Source organism: Pseudopodoces humilis, chromosome 23 (genome assembly GCF_049639895.1).
Source record: "Pseudopodoces humilis isolate 2021_Gansu_Grassland_sample_001 chromosome 23, ASM4963989v1, whole genome shotgun sequence".
NCBI lineage: Eukaryota > Metazoa > Chordata > Aves > Passeriformes > Paridae > Pseudopodoces > Pseudopodoces humilis.
Window position 1 is genome coordinate 2,046,370 of NC_142222.1, and position 24,177 is coordinate 2,070,546.

The following is a 24,177-nucleotide window of genomic DNA, read 5'->3' on the forward strand; positions in this document are numbered from 1 at the left end:
TATATGTGTTACCATGGTTACAAAAATCCCAGGGGATTTTATTCCTGAAAATATTCCCTTTCATCCATGCTGGGAACACAGCGCTGCCTTAGGAGATGAAAGTAACAGCCTGTCCAAATTGGATCCTGCAAAAATTTATTTCTGTGGATGTGGGAAGTAACTTCAGTTCATAAAGTTTTGCTGTGATGTTGAAATTCTACCCCAGATGGGGAGGAAAGGCTGCAGAGGCCACAACTGTGTGTGGCAACTACCTGGCAACAACCTTTGCAACAAACTAAGGTAATAATTACCCGTTTTCAATTAATTTGCATTGAACCTTTTAAAGAGTGACTGTAACACCTTGGTTAGATGACTGTGTTACTACTTATAAGGGAAATACACGAAAGAAAAAAAGATTCGTAGTGAATTTCCCAGGTTTTTTGCTCTACACAGAAGCAAAATATAAGTTTCCATAGAACTCTGCTGCACTCAGAAATGTGAGCCTCATTGAAATTTCCTCAAGCAGTTACAAAATTTGGCTTCTCCACCTTTTGGCTTTTTTTTTGGGTTAATAAATTAACCCAACTCTACAGTTTTTCCTGGGGAAGCTGCTTGGATGATGGTCAGAATTAAACAGCCAGAGCTCCTCTGCACTGAGCAGAAACTTCCCTGCTGATAGAAACTGGCAGCAGTTTACTCCTGGGTATACTTTGCCCACCTCCTTTATTATTTTACTTCTCTGAAATTAATATTCAAAGCTGATACAGGGAATTTACACCTGATAAATTAACAGAGGCTCCTTTGGTAAGATCAAATTTGAGTCACAACTTTTTCTTGTGAAATAAAGCCCCTATCTGTGCAAATCTGCTCACAGGCACTGTGTGAATGTTTTCAGTCATTGTTTCATTCTTTTGGTATGTGGATGATGATGTTGTCACAGAAGTCAGGCGCATTCCCAGAGCAGGTCACCCGCTCCTGACCAGGTGCCACTGTCTGGAAACCTGAGCCGGGGCCAGTGCGTCACCCTGAGGGATCCGGGCAGTGCTGGACACCTGTAAACATAAATCACACACTGGGCTGGGCTGGAGGAGAACTTAAACGTCACCCACAGACAGGGACACATCCCAGTGTCCCAGGCTGCTCCAAGCCCTGTCCAAGCTGGCCTTGGACACTTCCAGGGACTGGGCAGCCACAGCTGCTCTGGGCATGCTGTGCCAGGGCCTCACCACCCTTACAGGACAAAATTTCTTTCTTTAATCAAAATCCACTCTCTGGCAGTGTGAAGCCGTTCCCTGTGTCCACTCACTTCAGGCCCTTGTCCAGAGTCTCTCTCTATGGCGCTTGGAGGCATTTTGGGGCTTTTGAGGCCCCTCCTCAGCCGTGTCTCCTGTGCTGCCACAGCACCCGAGCTCTGACGGGCTCCTGCCCCTCAAGAACCTGTGGTGTCCCTGAGCTCTCCAGCCTGGAGACGCTCCAGCTGGGGAATCTTGGCCCCGCGGGCTCTCCCCTTGCCGGGACTCTCTGCGTGGAGCATCCTGCTCGTTCCCCACCTCCCCGCGACCCCTCCGAGCGGCTCCCGCCCTCACGGCCCCTCACGGCCCCTCACGGCCCCTCACGGCCCCTCACGGCCCTTCACGGCCCCTCACGGCCCCTCACGGCCCCTCACGGCCCCTCACGGCCCCTCACGGCCCCTCACGGCCCCTCACGGCCCCTCACGGCCCCTCACGGCCCCTCACGGCAAACCACGCCCTCCGCGTGACGTCACCGCGCGCGGGCCCGCCAATCCGGCCCCGGCTCCCCCTCCCCGCCCCTCCCCGCCCCACGTGCTCGGGGCCGGCCCCGGCGCGCGGCGGGTCTCGCGAGGTCCCCGATGTAAACAAAGCCGCGGGGCGCGCGCCGGGGGGGCCAGGGCCCCCCCTTTTCACCGCCCCGGCCGCGTCCCGCCGCGCCCCGCCCACCGCCGGGCAGCGCGCCCGTCGATTGGCTGGGAGCGGGGCTCGGCCCGCCCCCGGCGCGCTGCGATTGGCTGCGGGCGCGGTGCGCTGGGTGTCATTGCCCGGGGGGTCCCAAACAGTGTCAGTGGCGCCGGGAGCCCGGCAGGTGAGGGCGGCCCGGGCCGGGGGCGCGCGGCGGGGCCGCGTTCGGGGCAGCGCTGCGGCGGCTCGCAGCGGCCCCGCGGGGAGGCCAGGCCGGGCAGCGGCTGGGGCGGGGGGCGGCGGGCATGGCAGGCCCGCCCGTGAGGCCTGGGAGACCCCCGACACCTGCGGCCGGAGGGCGCGGGATGTGAAGCGAGGAGCGGTCGGCGGGGTGGGCGCGCTCCGGGAGGCCGCGGACCCGCTCACCGGGCGGCGGCGGGAGAGAGGCCGGGCAGGTCGCGGTGTTTGGGTGTGCAGTTGCTCAATAGCGGCGGCCCAGGGTGCCCAGGCCGGCCCGGCCGCTGTCGGGGCTCCGGAGGGGTCGGGCGGTCCCGGCCCCTCGGCCCCGCCGTGGCGGCTCCGCAGGTGCCCCGAGCTGAGGCGCGGCTGTGCCGAGGCCCAGATCAGGAGCTAAAATCTGTCCCGGTGCTTCCTTCCCCTCGGGGTGGGGTGGCCCAAGGTGTTGGCACTTAGGGCACGGCAGGCTCAGGTATCCGTGGGGTGATTTCATCCCTTCCGTGACATTTCGCCTTTCAGGGTTCCTGGGCGTGTGTGTCAGGCTGCTGTTGTGTTGCCGAACGTTTTGTTAATTAATCATTATTTTGCTACTAATTTCTGAGTGGTTATCCCGTCTCCCTTAATGAGCTGCTTCTTGCCAAGTCTGGTGTGACGTGAAATGATGCTGATAACTGATACCACGTTGGAGATTCGGCTTTTTCTTTTACTTTATGAACAGGTTTGGGGTGGGGGGATACAACAGAGCAGCTGAGGGAGTTCCCTGAAGAGCTGGCTGGGATCTGTGGTGCTCCTCAAGTGCTTTCTGCCTTTAGGAACGCTACACAGAATTTTCCCTTGGAGAACAGAAGCGTGAAGGAAAGCTTGAAGATGGCACAAAAAGCTGACATAAAGCAGTAAAACGCGTGAGCTGCAATGTAACCCATATTTTCAAGAGTACAGTACGCTGCAATTGCCTTTGCACGTTATTTTTATATAATTATTTTCTGAGACAGCGGTAAATAGTGGGTTTGTGTAATGGTGATGACAACTGTCTACCTGTACCACTATCTTTAATCTTGGAATCATAGAATGGTTTGCATTGGAGGGCTCCTTAAAGATCATCTAGTACAGTTTGAGATAATTTTCGCAGGTCTGTGGGGTTTGTTTTTTGTTTTCACAAACATTCCGGGAGCTGTAGTGATTGAAGAAGTTGCCTGCTTGGTGCGTGGTTTTCTTTTTCTCATTAAAAAAAAGGTCTGTGTAAGTGAAGTTTCTCTCTTACCACCTTGAAGAATTCACCAAGAGCCCGTGTGATAAGTAACCCTGTGGAAATTTTAGTCAAAGCGCTGTGTTTGTTGCAGGTGCGTGCCCAGGAACGATGGCGACAGAGTCCCCGCGCCGCCCCAGTCGCTGCACTGGAGGAGTGGTGGTTCGCCCTCAAGCTGCCACGTAAGAACCTTCTAGAAGAACAGCCCTTACTGAGAAGGGGTTGATTTTCTTGTAGAAGACCCCAGGCTGAGCTGGTTTGGGTTTTTTCCCCCCAAAGCCAGCTTGTGTTGACGCTGCAGTTTTGTCGCGTTGAGCGTTGTCCAATAAAGTCAACACATGGCATTTCTGTCTCCCTAAATGGGATCCTTTGCAATTGCACACCAAAGTTGTATATTTAAAGGCTAATCACTGCAAAGTTTTGTTCTTGTTTGCACCATTTTGCTGTACAAACATTGCAATGTAGAAAAGTGATGCCAACTTTTTCCTTAGGCTGGAGGGATGTGCCACATGTGATCCTTTCTTGCTGCTCTTTTAAACAACACCCTGTCCCAGGAGTGGATATATTAAAACATGCAAAACTTGTCATTTAAGTCCTCCAGGAAGGAGAATTGTGGATTTTTTTTTTTTTTTTAATTTTGCTTAAAAGAAAAAAAAACCCAAGAAAAAAGGAAGAAACTCGATCCTTCTGGTCAGAGCACCTGACAGACACATTTTGTGCCTGGGCATCCTGATTTTCACTGTGTTTTAATGAGAATGCTTTCATGGCAAAAGAGGTTTTTGGCTGCAAGACAGCCTAGAAGATTTATGGTCTTTTCTTTGTTAAAGGAGTTTTGTAGCAATTTTTATTTCTTCCTTGGGATGCTTATGCTGCCACAAAATGGCACCGTATGGAAATGTCCACCTCAGGGGGACTTACTGTGCCCTTGGAGATAACTCTGTATTTCCAGAAACAAGATTTACTTCCATTTCTATTGAAGAGCACAAGAACCTGATTGTTGTAACACATAAAAGTTGTGTTAGAGCTCTGTCTTGCAGCCATTTTTTAATGTGGCAGATTTCCTCAACATTTCCTCTCTTTAACAATGTTTTCTTCAAAATATGTTTTAAAAATATTACAATAGAAAAGCACTGTAAGAAGATGACTATCTGGTTTATTTTTTTTTTACTTAAACATGGTATTTTGTTCTTGAGGTATCTGTTTGTGCCTCAAAAATGTCACTGTTTTTGATGAATCTGTGTGTGCTGAGCACTCAGCAGCATTCTGCTGCTCATGTTACGTTTCTACATCATTATTAAAGGAAGATTGGGCTTTTTTTGTGGGTTATGTTTTTTTTTTAACCACTTTAAAGACATCTCCCTGGAACTTTTTCAACTTCAGGAGAGGTTTAGAACAGTCTGAGTCTGGGAGTCTGAATAGAACACCTTGCAAACATCAATTTTGGTTCAAAATGCGCTTGGGGAGAGGGGAAAGAAGTGCATTCCATGAGCTGACCCATGAAGGCAGCATGACTCTGGCTGGTTGGCATTCCCAGGACACCTTCAGATACTGTGTTTAATGCTCTACCTGTGGCCAGGCGTTTTAATAAAGGTGTGCAGGGGCAGCTTGGGTGACCTACATAAATCAGAGAAGAATCAACACAGGAGAAACCACAGGCTGTTTGTAAGGCCTCAGCCTAAAGCTGAGTGGGACAATCTGGGATGCAGAAATGCTGGGATTGCTGGTTTGGGCATGGGCTGAAATAGACTTTCTGGAATGTAAAACTTCCTAGTTTAGATTCATCTCTGTTTTCAAAGAGGTGTTGCAGTGTTTGGGTTCACGTATCTTCTGTGTAATTGTGTGTACTCCTAAATTCCTCAGAGTGCTTCATTTTTCAGTGCTAAACACTCCTGGTTTTATTAAAACAATCTTGCACAGCTTCAGAAAAAAGCACCTTTGGCCATCCAGAAGTTCCTAATTTACAGTTCTCCTTTGTTGCTATGAGAAATCTTCAGTTAGCACAGGAAAAATTACAACAGCATAAAAGTTAATTTTGGAGCTGCCAAAACTGTTGCCTAAAGAAAACCTGAAGGCTTTTCTTAAATAATCTCAGACTTTCTGAAGGTAGCTCTTGTTGCCAGCGTGTTTCAAGTGTTCCTCAGGGCACAAAGCACCAACTTTGTGCACGGTCTCAGCACCATCTGTGTGCTGCACTCAGCCCACGCTGTGGTTACTCAGCAGTTGCACAAGGGCCTCGCTGCTCCTGCAGGGAGAGGCTGCTCAGAGCATTGCTTTAAATCTGCCCCAACAAATGTATCTTGCACTGTAAACCATCCCCAATCCGTGCTGCTAATGAAATTCCAAGGAGGAATAAGCTTCCCAAGCTATAAAATCTGATCTGAAAATACGTCTCCTTGCTACTCTTGGGAGGGTTTTGTTCCATCCCCTGCTCCTGAGCACTGCCATGTACTCTGGCATTGTGCATCATGCACTGGAGCTCTGGAAGTTTGTTTGTGCCACCAGCAGAGCTCCAGTCGTTGTTTAAATCCTCATTTTCATGTTGTACGAGCCAAATCAAATAGAAAAATCCCGAGGAATCATTTCCAAATCCCTGTACCACCCCAGGCCCCTCTGATGTGGAGAACATGGCTTATTCCTTGAATTTAGATTTTATACTTTCCCCCCAAGCAGTTATTCCATCAGCAGGTATCATTTGGCTTTTTTAGGGACTTTTATTACTCTTACTTAGTTGTTTCATTACTTACAGGCCACAATTCATATTATCAGACTTTGGCAGTAAAATGAAGTGCCTGCATTGCATGCTCAGTATTCTCCTATGTGCTAAAGGTGGCCGATGCTTTCTTTTGCTGATCTAATTTAATATATTCATGACCATTTCTGAACTCTTTTGGCTGAAATTCTCTTTCTGTTTTCCAGGGAACAGTCATACATGGAAAGTGTTGTTAACTTCCTCCAAGATGTTGTGCCACAGGTAGGGCGTGGATCTTTTAAAACTACCTTTTTTTTCAGTGCACAGAAAGCAGTGTCAGGAAGCCTCACAATGCTTTGTGAATTTATTATTTCATCTAATAAATAGATAAATATTTTTAATGTATACTTATGTATTTTAGTGCATTTATATATAATATGGCACTGGAATGGTCCCTTCCTGGTTGCCCATGGGCCTCCCAGTAGCAGAAGGGAACTAATTTCGTTTTACTCTTTGGGAAAGCTGTAATCCATGGTGGAGGAGCACTGCAGCTCATTGTAGCTTCCAGAAATGATCCTAATTCTGATTCCAGGGATTATCTTGGTTACTTAGTGACTTGTTTCCTCATGAATTTCCTCTTAGGAATTCCCAGTGCATTTATTCTGTAATAATAAAAAAAACAATGCTCTCAGTAATATCAATTTGTGAAATACTTTTTGGACTCCAAATATATTTAAAGTTTCACTGAAGAGATTGCTGCATTCCACAGCCTCCCATTCCCCCTCTCTGGTTAAAGGATACAGTCTGTGTTTTATTTTACAAATCAGCTTGCCTTGGAAGCGTGGAATGTGATTTGTTTTGAAAAGTAAACCCCACACTTATTTTTTACATTTGTATTTTTAGTTGAAGTTATTGCTTTTCTGGCATGTATAAAGTGATTATACAAGATGTGTTCATATTTAATCCCAAATAGTGCTCAGTATTTTGGTATAATTCATTTGGAAGTGATGGTATTTCTGCTGGTGCTCATGTTCCTGCTACCACAGCTTCTCCTGAGGACTATAAAACCTCCAGTTTGGAAACACTGCAAGTCTCACTCCACAGTTTCTTTTTGTATCTCATCTTTTTATGGGAATCAGTAGAACACAGGACTGAAACATGGATCTGTTCTCCTGGAATTGCAGTTTATTCTCTTTTAAATGGCTGCATTAAAGTTGTCACAAACAGAACTGAAAGGTGTCAGTAATATAAACGGTGTAGTAAAGGTCTCTTTCTTCTCTCAGTCTGGCTTGCAAAGCTTTTAAGTGAATTAAAGAGAATTTTAATGATAAAACACCTCATGTGAGAACTTCCAACACTGCTGAAGTTAAAGATTGTAGAAGCCACTGTGTTTAATTTTATTAACTCACTCTAAGTCACGTGGCATTTCTTACCTGCCACAGAAGATTTATTGTTATAAATACTTTGTGATTCCTCCATCAGTGAGTGATGCTCAGCATGGTTGTGTTGTGTGAATACTGGTGACAACAAGATCCATGAATCATGTTTGTTGTTTTACATTAAATTCCTTCTTACAGGCGGAGAAAAAACACTCCTAATCTTTCTTATTTCAACCATTTTGCTTTTTGTCCAGGCCTACAGTGGAACCCCTCCAGAAGAAAAAGAGAAAATTGTCTGGGTCAGATTTGAAAATGCAGATTTAAATGGTATGACTTCATTTTCTCTCACTTGTTCTTGGGAGTTTTGGGTCTATGTGCAGTAGTTCCAGCCAGCTTTCTCTGTAATAAACATTATAATTTTCTCGAGTAAAACCCCTCTTAAATGACTTTTACAACCATGAGAGAATGAACAAAGCTCCCTAAAAGCATGGAAGCATCAGGGGTTTATTTGGGGTGATGGAAGAGGATGTTTTCAGGCCCAATCAGAACAGGCTGCATAAAATAAATTTAAACATAACGTGAAGGATTCTGAAAAATATTCTAAAGAGTTTTGTTGTATGAACCTAAAAAGGGAATGCCTGAGATTTTTTTAAAAATAAAAGGAAAACAAATCCACAAGCAAGCAAACGTTAACTGGCCAAAGATGCTATAAAGCCATGTAGAGATTGTAAGTAATTTCTAATTCTAACAACCTTGATTTAGGTTCTCTCTCACTCCATCCCTAACCTTCCTTTAATGAAAAGGGAACAGGGATAAGCAGGTGGAAGAGCTCAGGTCTGAATGAGGAATCAAATCACCATTTTCTCTTAGATCATGTTGTTATCCAGAAAATATTTCTCCATCATTTTAAATTGAAAAGCTTTCTCTTAGTGAAACTTTAAATGTGCTGTTTGCATGAAAGAATATATTTCAGTATTGTTCCAGCATGAAAATGTAAAGCACTTTGGTGGCTCTTAGCTCTAACTAAGAGGAAATTAGTTCTAACAACTGAGGAAACACCATCTAATGGTGTTTAATGTTGCTGAGAGCTTGATCCTGATGTCTGATAATGGCTTTGCTGTTGGAATCTTATTCAGATACATCCAGGAATATGGAATTCCATGAGATCCACAGCACTGGGAACGAGCCCCCGTTGCTGCTGATGATTGGATACAGCGATGGGATGCAAGTCTGGAGCATACCTGTGAGTACAGAGCTCACCTTCCCCCCTCCTTCTCATTTTCTTTGCCAATATTATACTATAACTTTAATATTTTACCTTGAATTTTTCCCATTGGAGTGGAAAGCGCCAACGCTTCCCATCAATGTTGTATGGATTGTGTGTAATGTGCTTATCTTCAGATAATCCTGAGCACAGCTCAAACACTTCAGTTCATGTACCTGCAGATTTTTGAGGACTTTTTACACATAATTCCTGCTAAGTCCGTTTCCAGACTCACACTGGGAGCAGTGTTTGCCATTCTGGAATAGTTTGTAGCCCCCCCAAAAAAACGGATTTTGCTTTTTAACAGAAAGGAGTAAGGGTGGAAAAACATCAAGAGCCTCCCAACAAATCCCTGGGATTTGTTTGTCCCAGGAACTCAAGTATGACAGTATTAATAGTATTTTACAATCACATGTTTGTCATGGACATGATTTGCAATTTTAATTTTACGAAGGGCTCTGTGTGCATGTGGGTTTGATTTCAGGCTGTCATCCCCACCCCCTGGTTTGTGCTGCAGAGTGGTTTCTGGGGCACGTGGGCTTCATTTGGGAAGGAAAATCTGGGAATTTCCCCCAGATTTTTCAAAATGAGAGACTAAAGTTGAATACAGTAGGTCATAAAATTTAAAAAAGCAAAATTGCTCACACTTTGTCCTTCAGAATAAAGCAGAGAGGATCAAGTTCTTTCCCTTTTTAAAATACACTGTTTTTTTAAGAAATGTGTACATTTTACAACTTTTTGGTTAGCTATGTAGGACATGTGTTTTTATACCAGTATTTTAGAAAATAATTTCTATAGCAGCAGTGCAGTTAAATTGAGTTTTATGGGTGTGGTGGAGCTTTTCTCCTCTTGATTGCATCTTATTATCTTCTTGATTGCATTCATTAGCTGGAATGAGGAAATAAAAAATCTGATGAGGTTTTGAAGGAATGAGACCTAACACACTTCGCTAAATTTCAGTATTTTGTAGCTGTTTATGAAAATTTAGGAACTTGAACTGAAACTCGGGACCATTTCAGCCAAAGTGGGGAATTTCTCTCGCGCCCACGCGGTGGCGCTGGGACACCGAGCTAAGAGCGGCACCGCAGCCCCATCAATCCCTTAATTAATTCATTAGCATACCCTGAGTATCACATCGGCTTGAGCTCAAGAATCCTCACAAAACACCCTGTTTTATACAGCTGAAATGTTATTATCCCAATAAACCTGTGTTTTCTGCTAAAAAAGGGAGATGTGTTGCCATGGATGGATTTTTTTTCCTTTTTCTCTATATTTTATTTTTTTTCCCCCCCTCCTTTTGTCCAATTCCAGGCCATGGAATACCTGATTTTGCCTTTTTTCTAGTAGGACCGTACAGCCAGGCTGTCTTTTTTTTTTCTCTCAATACATTTCATGTCTTCATAATTCCTAGCTGTTGATAGTATTTGCTATTTCAGGAAAACTAACAAAAATGAAGTTGCAGGACAGCTGCTTTTAGTGTTGTTCAACCTTTGCAGAAGTATGAGCAGAGAGAAGTGCAGTGAAATGGAGAAAATGCCAAATGTGGTGATATTTTACCCTCCACCTTCAGGAATATTGCATCATTTTGCCAGCCCTTTATTTGTAGATTCTGTGAAATTCTGAGAGCACAGCCAGGGAGGTGCAGCTTGGACCTGGACACTGGGTTAGTTCAGTGTTGGAATGGTTCCTCTGTTAGTGGAGATTTTCACAGAATAATGATCTTTAACATCAGTTTTAAATACCTTTCCAGAGCAGGGTTTGTATATCCAACAAATTAGGAGGGAGCATAAACTGGAGGGGGTTTTACTGAAACTGGAGGGGGTTTTTCACATTGTTGCTTCTCCTTTGCATTTTCCCCCCTTGCTCAGCCTGAGCACAATAAAACCTGGCAGTTATGTGATTGAATTAATATTTAAGAGCTTATTTGGCAACACTTTTTTGTGTCCTTTGCTATTACACAAACCTTCCTTCTTGGAAAGCTGACTATTTAGCTTGTAATTAAGCAATGTTATTCCAGCTAAGGAAAAAAAAAAAACACCAAAAACCCCAACCCTGCATTCTCCAGCTTAATCTGCAAAAGCAACAATCTGACATTTATGTGCAAATCTCCTCAGGAAAGTCATTATCTGTAGCATTGTGCTTTTTTATTCCTACAATTGGCCCTCTATTCAGCACTTAATAACGTGTTGCAGGCAGCAGGGGTTGTGTGTGAGTGATTATGAAGTGTTTATGACAGCTCCTAAGCCCACACTCCTGCTAATGGTGTTACATGGCCTTGCCCACACCTCGCTGCTGTGTCTCTGGGCAGGCTGAGAGTGCTTTCACGTTGACATCTCCTCCGAGGAAGATCTTTGGACTACAAAAGTGTGATTTGCAAAATGGGAGATCCCATTAGGGCGGCTTCAAAGGGCTTGGGGTGGTGTTTGAGGGAGCCTGGCCTTGGAAGTGCAGCACAAGGTGTCCATCCAAAGGGCTTGGCTTTGATCTCTGCTCTCAGATGGGGGTGGGAAGGTTAAAAGTGGACTTAAAATACTCCTGGCTGAGTGGGGAGGAATCTGGGAATACACTAGGAGTTCCTGTTTGATAATGGTGCAGTGGAGTTTTGTGTTTTGTTTGGAATTTGTTTTTTCCCTTGCTCCCAGTTTCATGTTTCAGAGACAACTGGATCTGGTTTCTGCCTGATGTGGTTTCCAAGTATCTGTTCTAGATGTTCCTGTTCAGGGAATGCATGTTGGCTGCTTTTTTTTTTTTTTTGTTTTCATTGTAGGCTGTGAGTTTTAGAAGTAGAAAAATCATCATAATGGAATGGTTCTTGTTACAATGAAAAAAGAAACTTATCACATCCCAAGCTGCAATCCTTCCTCTGTCCAGACCTCTTTCTAGAGGAAACCACCTGCAAGTACCTCTCAGAAAAATGGAGTAATGACCTGACCTGGTGACCCTGAAAAATGTCTGAGGACTTTGCAAAACATCTATGCAGATCATTTGCTGAGACTTTGGGGTTTTTAAACTGAGGAGGCACCAGTGTACAACAAATGTGGTTTTACAAAACTTCTGATTCTATTAGCACTGCCATTATTTAAAGTACTAGGTGCAGCTTCGTCCTCCATCCAGTCACTAGAGTAACATTCCTTGAGCATTTAAATTCTTACAGTCTCCAGATAATTACAGAGATCTGGTCTGAATGGAAAAGCTGAGTGAATTTCTAAACAAAAGTGATAAAATTTGTTCATTTTCTTCCAATCCTTTCTTACTTTCTCATCAGCAGCGTGACTGGAAGTTGCCATTAACCCATATACAGCAATATTTGGTGGTGGTATCTATCAATTGCTTATCTTCATATTAAAACATCATATCATGATATCTTCATGTTTAAAATATGCATCTGAATATTTAAAAATGACCTCTAGATTTGCATGGTGGTTCTAACATTGAGTTCCAAACTCAATTTCGTTTCACTTTGGTGTATGTTTTTTTTTTTTTTAGGTTCTTTTTCACCATGTGAAAACTATTTTCTCTGGTTGGAAACTATTATTTATCCTCGGTGTGAACAAAACTTCCTTTGTTCCGTTTTTTTTTTATGGGTGCAAACTGGTGTGCTCCAAACAATAGAGCTATGCTGTCAAAACCAGCACTGCAGATTCCTGGGCTGTCATGTTTTAAGCAGTAGCTTGAGATGTCTTAAGTGGAGGAGAAGATTCTTCTTCCTCCTTTAATCAACACTTTTTTTGGGTGATTTGAATCCTTTGCTTCCAGCCTTCCCTGTAGGTCTGGGAGCTGCGGTTGATCCCAGGTTTTGGGAAAGCTGAGATGTTCTACCAGACCAGCTTGGAGCCATCATTTTGGATTCCCTCTTCCCTACAACGAGTACCTGAAGCTGCTTTTACAGCTTAATATCCAATTCTTGAAACCTGTTTGGAAATACTCTTGGCTTTTGGAATGGAAAAGTAAAACTTTTAAGAGCTCCGAGAGCTGCCACGGGGACTTGCTACTTAGCTGGATCCAATCCAAAATGGCAGCCACAGCCTCGTTTCTCACAGGTGCTTTTTGAAGAATTTAGAGCTCTGTTTTCAATTCATGAGCTCTATTTATATTTTGTCTGTGCGTGTGAGACTGTGGAACTCCAGGGACTGGTAATGGGATGTGGAGCCTTTGGCTGAGAGTTGCCAGCCCACAGCTGAGCTGTTGTCCCCTCAGAGCGCGGTTCTTGGTCCCACTGGAGTTCCTGGTGGGAAAAGTGTCCCACCCACAGGGAATGAGCAGTGAGATTCAGGCCACACAATCTCTGTCCCCTGAAGGAGGAGCCTGCAGGCAGATTGGGTCTGCAATAAACTTTTATCCATAGATAAATGAAGGGTGTTAGTATTAGTATTAGTATTAACCACAGTTAGTTCAGGCTTTTATAAGACTGCAAAGAGCAGAAGCTTCTGGTGGTGGTGCTGTTTGAAGGAAGTTAATTGGAATTCAAAGAAAATCTTGAACTCGAAGCCCTAATGCATTTTTCAGTGCCAAGCAAACCAAGGAACAGCCAAGCTCTTACTAATTCATGGCAGACACAACATGCAATGTCTTCCATGAGTCCCTGTCTCAGCAGAATAGTTAAGGACACACAGCTTAAATCCTTAGAAAAAGCTGTTATTTTATGAAACTATGCTAGATTAAATGTTAGTGTTTTAATGTGATCAGTGTTGTAGTGTCATGTCCAGATTTTTTGAAACTCAGTTTTGTGCCTGTTAGCGAATTTGAATTTTCTTTACAAGCCAGATGCTGGTGTTTGGGTGGCATCTTGAATTTTCATTACAAAGCCTCCAGTGAGGGTGTATCTTAAAATTTGCTCTGTTTTAGCTCCCAGGAGTCAGCAAGTGCTCAGCACTTGAGCTGTGGAGGCTGAACCCAAACCATTCCATGATTTAGAATGCTGCAGGGACTGAGCAGAGGACCTGTTAACCTACAGTGGTCTCAAAACAGGGGCTAAGTACCTGTAATCTCCTTTTAGTGACTGTTGGATCCTGTGCCTTTTTTTACTCCATTTAACCTTACTTTCTGTAATTTCCCCCCAATAGAAAAAAATAAATTATCTTTAAATAATGAATATAAATTATTCAATAGTTACTACATTATATGCATGAGAAGAACTGGGCTGGGATTTCCATGTTAAATGCTTCAGTACAAATAAACTTCATTTCTATTTGGACATTTCAAGCTTTTCTTTGCAAGTCTCAAGATTAAACTCTACCAGGTCTTGGCACCCCAGGCTGGATAAACATTCTCCTGGAGTTCAGGATATTTAAGAGCAGAACCTGTGTTAAGAAGGTTTGGCCCTCTCAGTGTGTCTTCCTTGGGGGACTGGAACTTTGTTTGAAGTAGATTGGAGCTGGGGCTGATGTGCTGGCAGGGTTAAAAAGGAGAAGGAGGTGTGTGAGCTGGGCTGGGATATTTTATGGGAATCACTCCTTCCATACCTTTGTTGTGCTGGTTCCTTTCCCTCTTGTTTTCATTCCTAGCCAGAGATGTGCATACACGTGTGAAACAGCATTTTCAGGATTTGGGGGAAAAATCTTTAATTGCCAATAATAATAATTCCCAAACCTTCTGTTTTTCTTCTTTTCCATTTCCTCCTTTCCCTTTTCATAGAGCTGCTGTGTTCCAATGGACAGAAAATGTGCTGCTGTCTTAATTTTTAAAATCTGTTTATTACTCTGTCCCTCTTTAATTTTCCTCATTTTCTGCTTAGCTGTGCTCTACATTTTCTTGAGCTGTTTTTTCTGGATACAGATGTTTTCATCCAGAGGCTTTTTTTCCTCCCACCCCCACTGCACTCCAAGCTCATGATCAGTTAAAAGCCATCAGCAAACCTTTAGTGAGTTCATTTCTGATGGTGTCATTAACAGTGATTTTAATTGATAAACTGCTGGGCTAAAATGGTTTAAAATATTATTTCCCCACATTTGTGTAGCTTGTGTGCAATTCCAGGCTTAACAGGGAGAAGCAGTAGTTCCCTGTATGCAGAATGCTGGCTTAGCTCTGTAGTAAATGGCATTTTCAAAGTAATTTTATTTATAATTGTGCTCTGTGGGGTGGGTTTCATTCTCCCCCATGACCTAGAGCAGTGATAATAAATAACCAGGCAAGAGTGGATGTAAGCTGAGAGCCTGGAGTACTGTACTTGGGATTTGCTGGTCAAACAGTAGGAGTATTTTAACTTTTTGGACGTGTGAGCTGAAGTGCAGAAAGAAATGGAAACAACCATAAAATGACATTTCCAAAAGTTCACTTGAATTTATAGTTTATTGATTCCTAAGAACCTCATTCCAAATCATGTTCTCTTCTGATATTGTAAGCTGCTTGTTTGGCAAAACTTTATGCCAGCCTTGGCTGTGTTCTGAGGCTCATTACATCTGTTTTAAGTTGTTGGTTAGTTGGAAATGAGCTTCATAATGTTTGCCATTTTCCTGGAGTTTGACGTTCCATATCGGATCCATTTCCAGGCAGTTATGAAAATACATTGAGTGACCATTGCAGGAAGTCTGGAAATTCATCTTAACTGCTTCTGGTTTAATCTTTTCAACATTGCCATCAGTGACAGGCTTAAGGAGCTTGACCACCTATTTTTAAACATGGTTTTCACACCTGGTGAGTTTGAAATGAACCAGTATATGAAATTCTCCCATTTTCTTCCACCCATGTTTGCCACTCTTGATTGATCTCTGTTGAGCTGGCATTTTCTTTTAGAACCATGTGAAATGTGGGATAAATTTTGGTGAATTTTAGCTTCAAGTCTTCTTCCAAAACCTGTGTGGTCATGAACAGTTAATTGAAGACTTCTAATATAAATTTTCAATTGGAGAAATGGCAGTGCTTGCTCAGGCAGAATCTTACCAATGTACTTCCCTACCATGCCTTTCTACCTACCTTCTTAGCCATTAAATCTATCTATTTTTGCAAGTATAAATCTGGTTTTTGCCCTGCTGTTGGCATTTGCAGATCAGTGGGGAAGCTCAGGAGCTGTTCTCGGTGCGCCACGGGCCGGTTCGAGCCGCTCGGATCCTCCCAGCTCCTCAGATCAGTGAGTACACACTTAAATACATCATCATTCACCAGAACTTTTAAAAAGGCTGCTTTTCCACTCCAGTAAAACTAACAAGACACCACAGTTGGTTTTTTTGGGGTGTCACTGGCTTCTGATTTGTTCAATTTCTCCTTATTTTACATTAACTTTACTCACTTTGACCTTTTCAGTGGTTTAAATTTTATCCTCCCTTGAGTGCAGCTCCTCTCTGCCACTGCTTAAATACTATTTTATCAAATTCTAAACCAAGCTGCTTAATTTAACAGGATTCTTCCAGAAGTTGAGTTAACCCCAAGAAGAACTTGTTTCAAAATCTGAGCAGCTGTGCATAAAGAAGCAAATTACTCTAAAAAATTTATGCTGCTCCATCCAAACAAAATCTAATTGTTGACTTCTGAAATAACTGTTTGTGTCTAAATTAAATTGGTTGTTTTACTCTGTGGATAAAAAGAATGTATTTCTAACATGACTGAGGTGTTTGGGGATTATGCTGGGTTAGAATTTCTAGTAATATTTTATGAATTAATTAATTAACTCAAAATAATACAACCTAAAATCTAATTGTTTAACTTATTACAGCCTAAAATCTTATTGTTTAAATTATTCATAGTAAATTGTACTGATTTTGTATATTTCAAAGAAAGTAAATGAAGAATGTTTAATGGAAACATGATATATTGTTTTGGTGATTTCCTGAGCAGAGGAATATACAAAGTATATGTGGCTGTGTAACTATTACAGGTTAAACTAACTTACAGTAAAATACTTCCCAAGCCTGTTGTTCCTTTATTCCATTTACTGGAACCCTGCATAATTCCCAATGAGCTGCTCTTTTGCTATTATGTGTGTCATTGAGTAATGGATGTCTGTGCCCCTTCCTCTCCCAAAGGAAAAAAAAAAAGGAGAAAGAGAAGTGGAAATGAAAATTAAGTAAATTAACTGAAGAACCTGGGAGTTCTGTTTTTTTCTGGTATTAAAACAGGTTTTTGATTTTTCAATCAAGTAAATCACACTCATGAACTCCTTCCAGCAGTCATTGTCTTTCTGCCCCTAAACTCCATATATTTAGCATCTGACAATGATAGTTGTTCCATTAGAAAACTATTCAAATTAGCTCAAATTAAACCAAACCTTTTAAAAACATGTTTTGGTCTCTTTTTACATGGCTTGCTTTAAATAAATCTTTGATTAAAAGTACATGAATGTATCATTGACCAGTATCTGGAATCAGATAAAAGTAAAGCTGTAAGAAGAGGCCTTAGATAACTAACTCATGAGCTTTAATGATTCTGCATGAAATAAAAGGAATTTGTAAAGGAGAAGCTGATTACCATCAGCAGGCTCAAACACTGTTTTACTGTAAAGCTGTAGAAAGGGAATTATTGAAAGTAGTCTCTTGGTGGATGGATTTGGCACGTTCCTAGAAACAGATCTGAGCTGGTGATAAGCAGCTCATTCCCAGGTGTGAAAGGAAAGCTCATGGCTTTAACTTGGTGACTTTACAGCAGCAGAATTTAATAGTTTGTCAACTATTTCATTAAAAAACTGCAGCCTTTTGATGTTAGATCCTCTGCGGGTGGTGTGCCTGGTGGCATAATGAAGCCTTGTTTCAGAGGGGTGATTTCATGCAGGGCATCTCCTCCAGCAGGTCCTGGGTGCTGCTGGCAGCAGGAGCTTGGGCAGGTTTGTTACGTCAGGAGCTGGGCCAGTTCCTGGAGCTGCTGGCACTGCCTGCCCTGCTCTGTCTGAGCCCCCCAGCCCGAACTGGCCCAGCCCTGCCCTGCTCTGTCTGAGCCCCCCAACCTGAGCTGGCCCAGCCCTGCCCTGCTCTGAGCCCCCCTACCTGAGCTGGCCCAGCCCTGCCCTGCTCTGAGCCCCCCAACCTGAGCTGGCACTGCTCTGTAGCATCACTTTGATGTCCTGCTCTGCAGCCTGGAGGAGATGGCCATGACAAATGTAAGCATTTCTGTAAATAATGCTAAACCTCCCAGGTATCAACTCTTCTCTGTGGTCAGGTCACACCTCCACCGCCTTCAGCAGTGCAGTTTACAATATACATGGCCTTTATGGAGACTGAGGGTTTGCACTGTGACCAAATTTTGGGCTTGCAGAGTTCATATTTAGACTATGAGAAATCTCAGTCTGGACTCTGGCAGTCTTAGGGACAGGAATTGTGAGCTGTAATAGCCCTGAGCCATCCTTGGCTCTTCCCCACTTCCAGATCTGGGTGTTGGGCTGGCTTTAGAGTTCTTTCCATGTGTCCAGGTGTGCTGAGGGCTGGATTTCCTGTCAGTGCTGAGGCAATGATACTCCTATTTCAGTTACCTTTGTTGTTCTTTCACCTACAAAATCAGAATATTGGTGCTTTTTGAAGGAAGTCAGTGCTACAATCTCCTATTTTTTATTACTTATTCCAGGTCATTTTACAAGCCAAATACCTGCTTTGCCTTGTGCTGTCCCATTTATCAAGGTAGAGCTGCATAGTTCAAAAATCAATCAAGAAGCTCAGAAAGCCAGAGGAGCAGCTCTGTGTGTGGCAGTTCCTGCTCAAAGGGGTGACAGGCTGGTGTGGTGAAGTTTAGATCAGTGTAAAACCTATTTCCATTTCTCAGCATTATGAAAATAAATTCCTCCAGCTCGCTGAATTAATTTATTGCCATTTTCTAGATTATGCTGCTTGCAGAAAGATGGTATAATAACCCTGCATCTCTCAGTGAATTTGACTGTTCACTCAAATTGACTTATAAGGGGGGAATAAAGCAAATAAAAAAAAGAAATAAAAACAATTTAGAGGTACTAAAACCCATTGAGAGTTGAAATATTGCAGCAGACTTATCCCTGTTCTCCACTGCTCTCATCTTTGATGTTGGTAAAATTAAGATTTGAACCTCAAAAGCTGACTCAGGTTTATGTGCAGGTACACTTAAAGAGCTCTAATATTTAGGTTGCTTTCTGAAGGAAGGCAGATGTGAGGTTTGTGTACGTTCAACCACTTGGGTGGTTCAGTGGTTTTAAATCCCCAAAGGCCAAAATAATCAAAGGGTCTGTGTGGTGGAGGGGCTGGCCCTGCACGATGGACAGGCAAGGTTTGGGGTGCTTGTGCAGGTGTGTGTCTGAGTTTTGGTGTTCTCTCTCTGTTCTGTGGGGTTTTTGGGATAATGAATGGTCATGTCTGTGGATTATAGAAATTACAGACTGGAATTTTCCAAGTAAGGCTTTTAGAGATGTTGCAGGGAAGAATTCTGGAGTGCAACACTGTAAAATCCCAATTTCTTGGAATCTTTGGCCTGACCTGTGTTCCATCATCCCATCATAAATGAAATTAAATAATTATTTCATTATTTTCTGGTGCTTTAGACCAGTGCACCTGAAACTTCCAGCCAGCTGGGCTGAGAGGGAATTCCAGCCTGGGGCATTCCCAGGTACTGCTTTGTGGGGCAGGACCACAAATGCCACAAGATTTCCAAGGAAAAGATGGAAATGAAAGGGGTTTAGTGGAGCAGGAGCAGAGCTGCATTATTAAATGGGATTGATCAGTGGAATTACACACCAGGAAAATCCACTCTATGGTGTCTCTGCCCACTGCTAAATAGGTCAGTGTGAAATTCATCCAGCGCATTTCCTCCTCATGGGAAACCAGTTTGATTTCCAGAGTTCTGAGTAGCTTTGGAGTTCCTGTGACATCCACTGGGTTCCATTTTTATTCTGCATAAAGATGTGCTGGTTTTGGTGGTGGTGTTACTGTTTTTATTGGCATTATTGAGAGGCCTTAGCAGGCCCCGAGGTCTCTATTCACAGTTTCATCAGCAGGACAGGGCCTAAGCTGCTTTGAGCTTACGTGTGGGTAACCTTCTGACTTCATAAACTTCTAAATGTTGATTTGTATGAAATTTCATTTAGACACAGAGATTTTTTTTTTTTCCTTTTTTTTTTTTTTTAATTTTAAGCACACTAACTGAAGTTAGGTTTTTAAAAAATCAAATCTATCATTTAGCTAAATGGAGCTGTAGATAAGGTGGTGCCTTGTTGGCAGGAAGGGCAGTTTTCATTACTTTAATTGTGTGATTTGTCAGGATTTCCAGCATTTTATAAATGCTGGAGTGTTATATGACAGAGTTAAAAGGATTTAGAATAAAAGGAGTTTAAGAAAAAGACTTTGCAACAGGATTTCAATACTTTTTGTATTTGGGGGGATTTAGAGAGCTGTTTTTCATTTCAATTTTGTTAAACACTGTGTGCAGCAGGTGTGTGCAACGTCAGCGCCTCGCACATGCAAATAAACACAATTTTACAAATGAAAATTAATCCAGCCGAACTTGGGAGATTAAATCCCACCCCAGACCTGGGAGAGGCTCCTGCCTCCATTAGAGCGTGGCAGAGCCCAACACATGTCACTCTGTGCAATCTCATGGATGGGACAGCTATTAACCTGATTTAATGCACTCAGAGGCCTCCCAGTAATGATCCTTTCCTGCACTATTAATATTTACATTCTGAAAGTATTGAAGTAGAAAATGGATTTTTTAAAATTGAGGGACTCGAGTCATTACAGGCAGAAATCAGAAGTTTAAGCACCTATTGCTGAAATTCTGCAAATCTGTACTGTGGGTATTAAACCTGGCACTGCTTTTGATTTTGGGCACTTGATTCCCTGCAGTCCCATTCATATTTTCCCTCCTTCTTTCCCCTTCCTTGTCATTAAACTAGACCATAAAAGAAACATCTGAATTTGTGTGTCTAATACATCCTAATGAAAAAAGAAGGAAAAAAGTAGAGTTCAATACTTCAGGTGAAATCCTGGCTGCACTTAAATGAGAACTGCAGGTAGTCAGCATTTCACCCCAGTGCTGGGAACAGAACAAGTGGAATTCATCTGTTACCTGGATTGAAGGAAACAAATTCGTTACGAGACTCTTAAGAAGACTTTTATGTTTCATTTATCAATTTCCAGGTCAGTACATACAGTACAGGTTTGACTCACCAAAGAGATTGAAATAATAGGAATAAAAGGAAAATACATCTGGCTGGTTTAGGTTACTTGTAAAGCTATTGTTGATGGTGGAGTTATTGATGTGACCCTTTTGACTTTATAAATACCCAAAGGTGTGGGAGGGAAGAGTTTTCCTTGTACAGATGAGAGGACTCAGCAGTGTTTGTTACAAATTAAATGCATGTACCTGAGTTATTAATAATTAACAGTCTGCTATGTCAAAATGTATATTGTTAATTGTTGTGCCTTTCTGAATAAATGGTTTAGTTTTGTACAGCAGTATTTAAGATTTAAATTTTGACCAGACTGTATCACTAATATTCTTTAGAGATCAAAGGGTTTGGTAAATAATGGAGAAAAAAAATGAAATTCAGTTATTCACCACACACCTGCAGACCTATAGATAGATAATAAAAAAGCCAAAGGATGAAAGAAAACGGAGGGAAGGTAGTAGTAGTGGTATTAGTTGTTACTTTATTATTTAAATTGGGTACAAACAAACCCTGGAATTCAGTTAAACATTGTTTACAAGCAGAAGTGAGATTTTTTTTTTTTAACTCAATTTTAGTTTTATTTCTATTTATGCAGCAGTAAAGCAAAGTTCTCCAAACTCTTAAAACCCCATTTTAAGAAGTGTGATGTCTTTAAGAGTGCTGGGATGAAGGTGTGACTGAGCCTGGGGGGACAGCAGGGCTGATTCCCAGTGCCAGGGCTGGTGTGGGAGAGGATCCCAGGGCAGGCACAGCTGGCCCAGCACAGCACAAACCCTGCTGGGCTGTGCTGCTGCCAGCACCCCTGGGAGTGGATGGGATGTGCTGTAGGAGCTGTGTTTGCACCTGGAGGTCCTTTCCTCAAAGGTGTCAATCTGCTGCTGCTGGAGCAGATGGGTCAGGTTTGAATTTCATCTCCTGTTTTCCTGGGCACAGGGCAGGGGCTGCAGGGCTGCTCCGAGGTTGGCACTGGTGTGTTCCATTTTTAAAAGCTGGGAACCAAGGTGGGAACTCCAGGCAGAGCTGCCAAGGGCCTCAGCACAGACAAGTTCATAAAAAACAATGAAAAGTGAGCGAGACCCACCGGTTACAGAATCCCAACCCCAAGTGGGATGAACAGAAAATCACTCCCAAAGCCTGGCCATGTTTTGCTGTTTGTGTTGTTTCTCATTTTCATCTCTGTCAAGATCAGTCTTTCAGTGCTCACAGCTCTGCCTTAATTTGAATTTCTGTCCCTCATCTTGCACAAGCTGTGGGTTTTGTGTTATATTTGATATATTTGGCCCCAACCTGAATTTGGGAACTGTACAAACTGTACAAAAAGTACACAGTGATTTGATTTTTCTTTTCTTTTGTTTTCCCTCTTCTCAGGTGCTCAGAAATGTGATAACTTTGCTGAGAAGCGGCCTCTGCTTGGTGTGTGCAAAAGCATTGGATCTTCTGGGTAAGAATGTTCTTTGTGTATAAAAGGAATATATAATTTGTAGTGCCATCTGAAAAGCCCAGTAGATGACATCTTTAAAACTTTGTTCCTTTTTTCTTCATGGAATAACACTGGGATGTGGTTTTAAACTATTTTTTTGGTGTGTCAACATATATTTTCCCAAGTCTTAAGCTATTGGAAAGGAATAAAAAAGAGACTCTCAAAATAAAATAAATAAAGAGGTATTTAAAGTTTATTTTATTCTCAGTGGAAGTACAACTTCATGATTAACCTTTTCTGATATTAATCTGGGTCAGAATTATTATTGTGTAGTGTTTAAAGCAGTCTCAGTGTCTTAAAAAGTAATTTTCCAAGCAGCAAATAAATCACAAATACCAAGCATTTCATTGTTGTAGCCACACACTGTTTGTTAGCAAAATACATGTTAAACCTCCTTCCTTGAGTTAGAAAAATCAGTTTACAGTCCTGTTTTGTGCTCTCTACAGAATTCTTGTATCACAGCTCTTATAAAAGAGGCCCTTAAGATATTTTATGTTTGGTTCAGACAATGCACAGGATTTATATCTCTACCTACAGGAAAATATTTACTTTTCAGGAGTAATCCTCTACACAGCCATTTAATGGCTGAGCAGTTGAAGTAAATCTTCTTACAGTTGTAAGACTAATTCTGTGCCACACCTTTTTCAATTAAGAATTTAATCGCTGTGTGTGTGAAGGAAGAACTGACAAATCTTTACCTTTCTCTGTTATTACTGTGGTAAATTGAAATATTAATGTTACCTGCCTTAAATGTTTGAATGAAAATCCACATAAGGCAGAGAAGGGATTTTTTTTTTCTACATGTATTTCCAACTTGCAAAAACCAGTTTATGGTGATTTTTTTCCTCTTGTTCCCTGCCCTGTAAGTGTAACTATTTATAAATTAGAGGTGCAAATACTGCTTTATGTTTATCCAAACAGTGTATTTATATATATAAAGGATTTGTTGGTTTAGTAAAAATTTTCCTTCACACTCTTGTTTTAGAAGCTGAGAAATGAACAAACCCTGAAGATAGTTATTTTCATTGTGTTATTGTAGTCCTCAGTTAATGGAAAATAATTCAAAGATTATGGGCAGTTTCTGCTTTCCTCCAATAAAAGCCCCTCACGTGTTTTCAACACCATAATGTTGTCATTTCCAAGTAAGTTTTTGTTGTTACCATTATTAATTCCCAGATGAATTTCCTGATAATAGATTTTGTTTTCTATTCTTGTGTGTTACCATTTTATACTCATCAACAAGATGGAACTTTTGCCTCATATCTAATTTTCTGGTACACACATTTTTGTATTTTAAAAGTCACATTTTTCCAGCTAGTGAAATGACTGAAATGTTTCAGAGGGAGGTTGGACTGGATGATCTTTAAGGGTCCCCTTCCAACCCAAACCAGCCCATGACTCACTGTATAATCTTTTCAAAACAGTTGTTTTCACAGCCCCCCAAAAGATGCAGTCCTGACACAGAAATGGGAAACACATTGTGTTTTTTGGCTGATATTTCTCTGCTGCTTTAGAGGTTGGTTCAGTCAGCTTCAGTCTTAGATTACAAGATTTGCAAATTAAAAGGAAAACCAAAAAATAAAGAATATCTGCCTAAATTTTGGGGTTGTGGAAGGTTGTAAAGACATGCCTGCTTGCTCCTGGTGATAATACAAACACATCTTTATACACAGACAAAATTAATTGATGGGTTTGGTGTTTATTAATGCATTTCCTAGGTGGTGAAACATTAAGATAACCCTGTTTTCCCTGCATGGGTTATTGAAGCCACGGTTTGGAACAGACTGGATCTGTAAAAACACTTTTAAATACACCAGAGAGGTCCAAAATCCATTACTTTTGTTTTGTTGAAATGAAAATGTACCAACATATTTAAATTAAGTAAATGCTTCATTTTACCTAATGGAGAAGTTTAGAGGGAAACCAACCAGGATA

At 42.0% G+C, this 24,177-nt stretch overlaps 1 protein-coding gene across 12 annotated transcripts in view; it reads left to right on the top strand.

The window, feature by feature from the left end:
* Positions 1-1,997: 1,997 nt before the first annotated feature.
* The window catches only part of BCAS3 (BCAS3 microtubule associated cell migration factor), a 300,611-nt gene continuing 278,431 nt past the window's right edge, over positions 1,998-24,177 (top strand). For 11 of the 12 annotated variants that reach the window (XM_014254998.2, XM_014255000.2, XM_014254995.2 and 8 more), the window contains exons 1-7: positions 1,998-2,079; positions 3,473-3,560; positions 6,295-6,349; positions 7,701-7,773; positions 8,583-8,689; positions 15,695-15,776; positions 22,131-22,203. In XM_014254998.2, the coding sequence (XP_014110473.1) occupies positions 3,490-3,560; positions 6,295-6,349; positions 7,701-7,773; positions 8,583-8,689; positions 15,695-15,776; positions 22,131-22,203 (461 nt within the window). In that variant the 5' untranslated portion in view covers positions 1,998-2,079; positions 3,473-3,489. Of the gene's footprint in view, positions 2,080-2,667; positions 3,035-3,472; positions 3,561-6,294; positions 6,350-7,700; positions 7,774-8,582; positions 8,690-15,694; positions 15,777-22,130; positions 22,204-24,177 lie in introns of those variants that run through there. The other variant, XM_088066055.1, reaches the window with a different exon arrangement.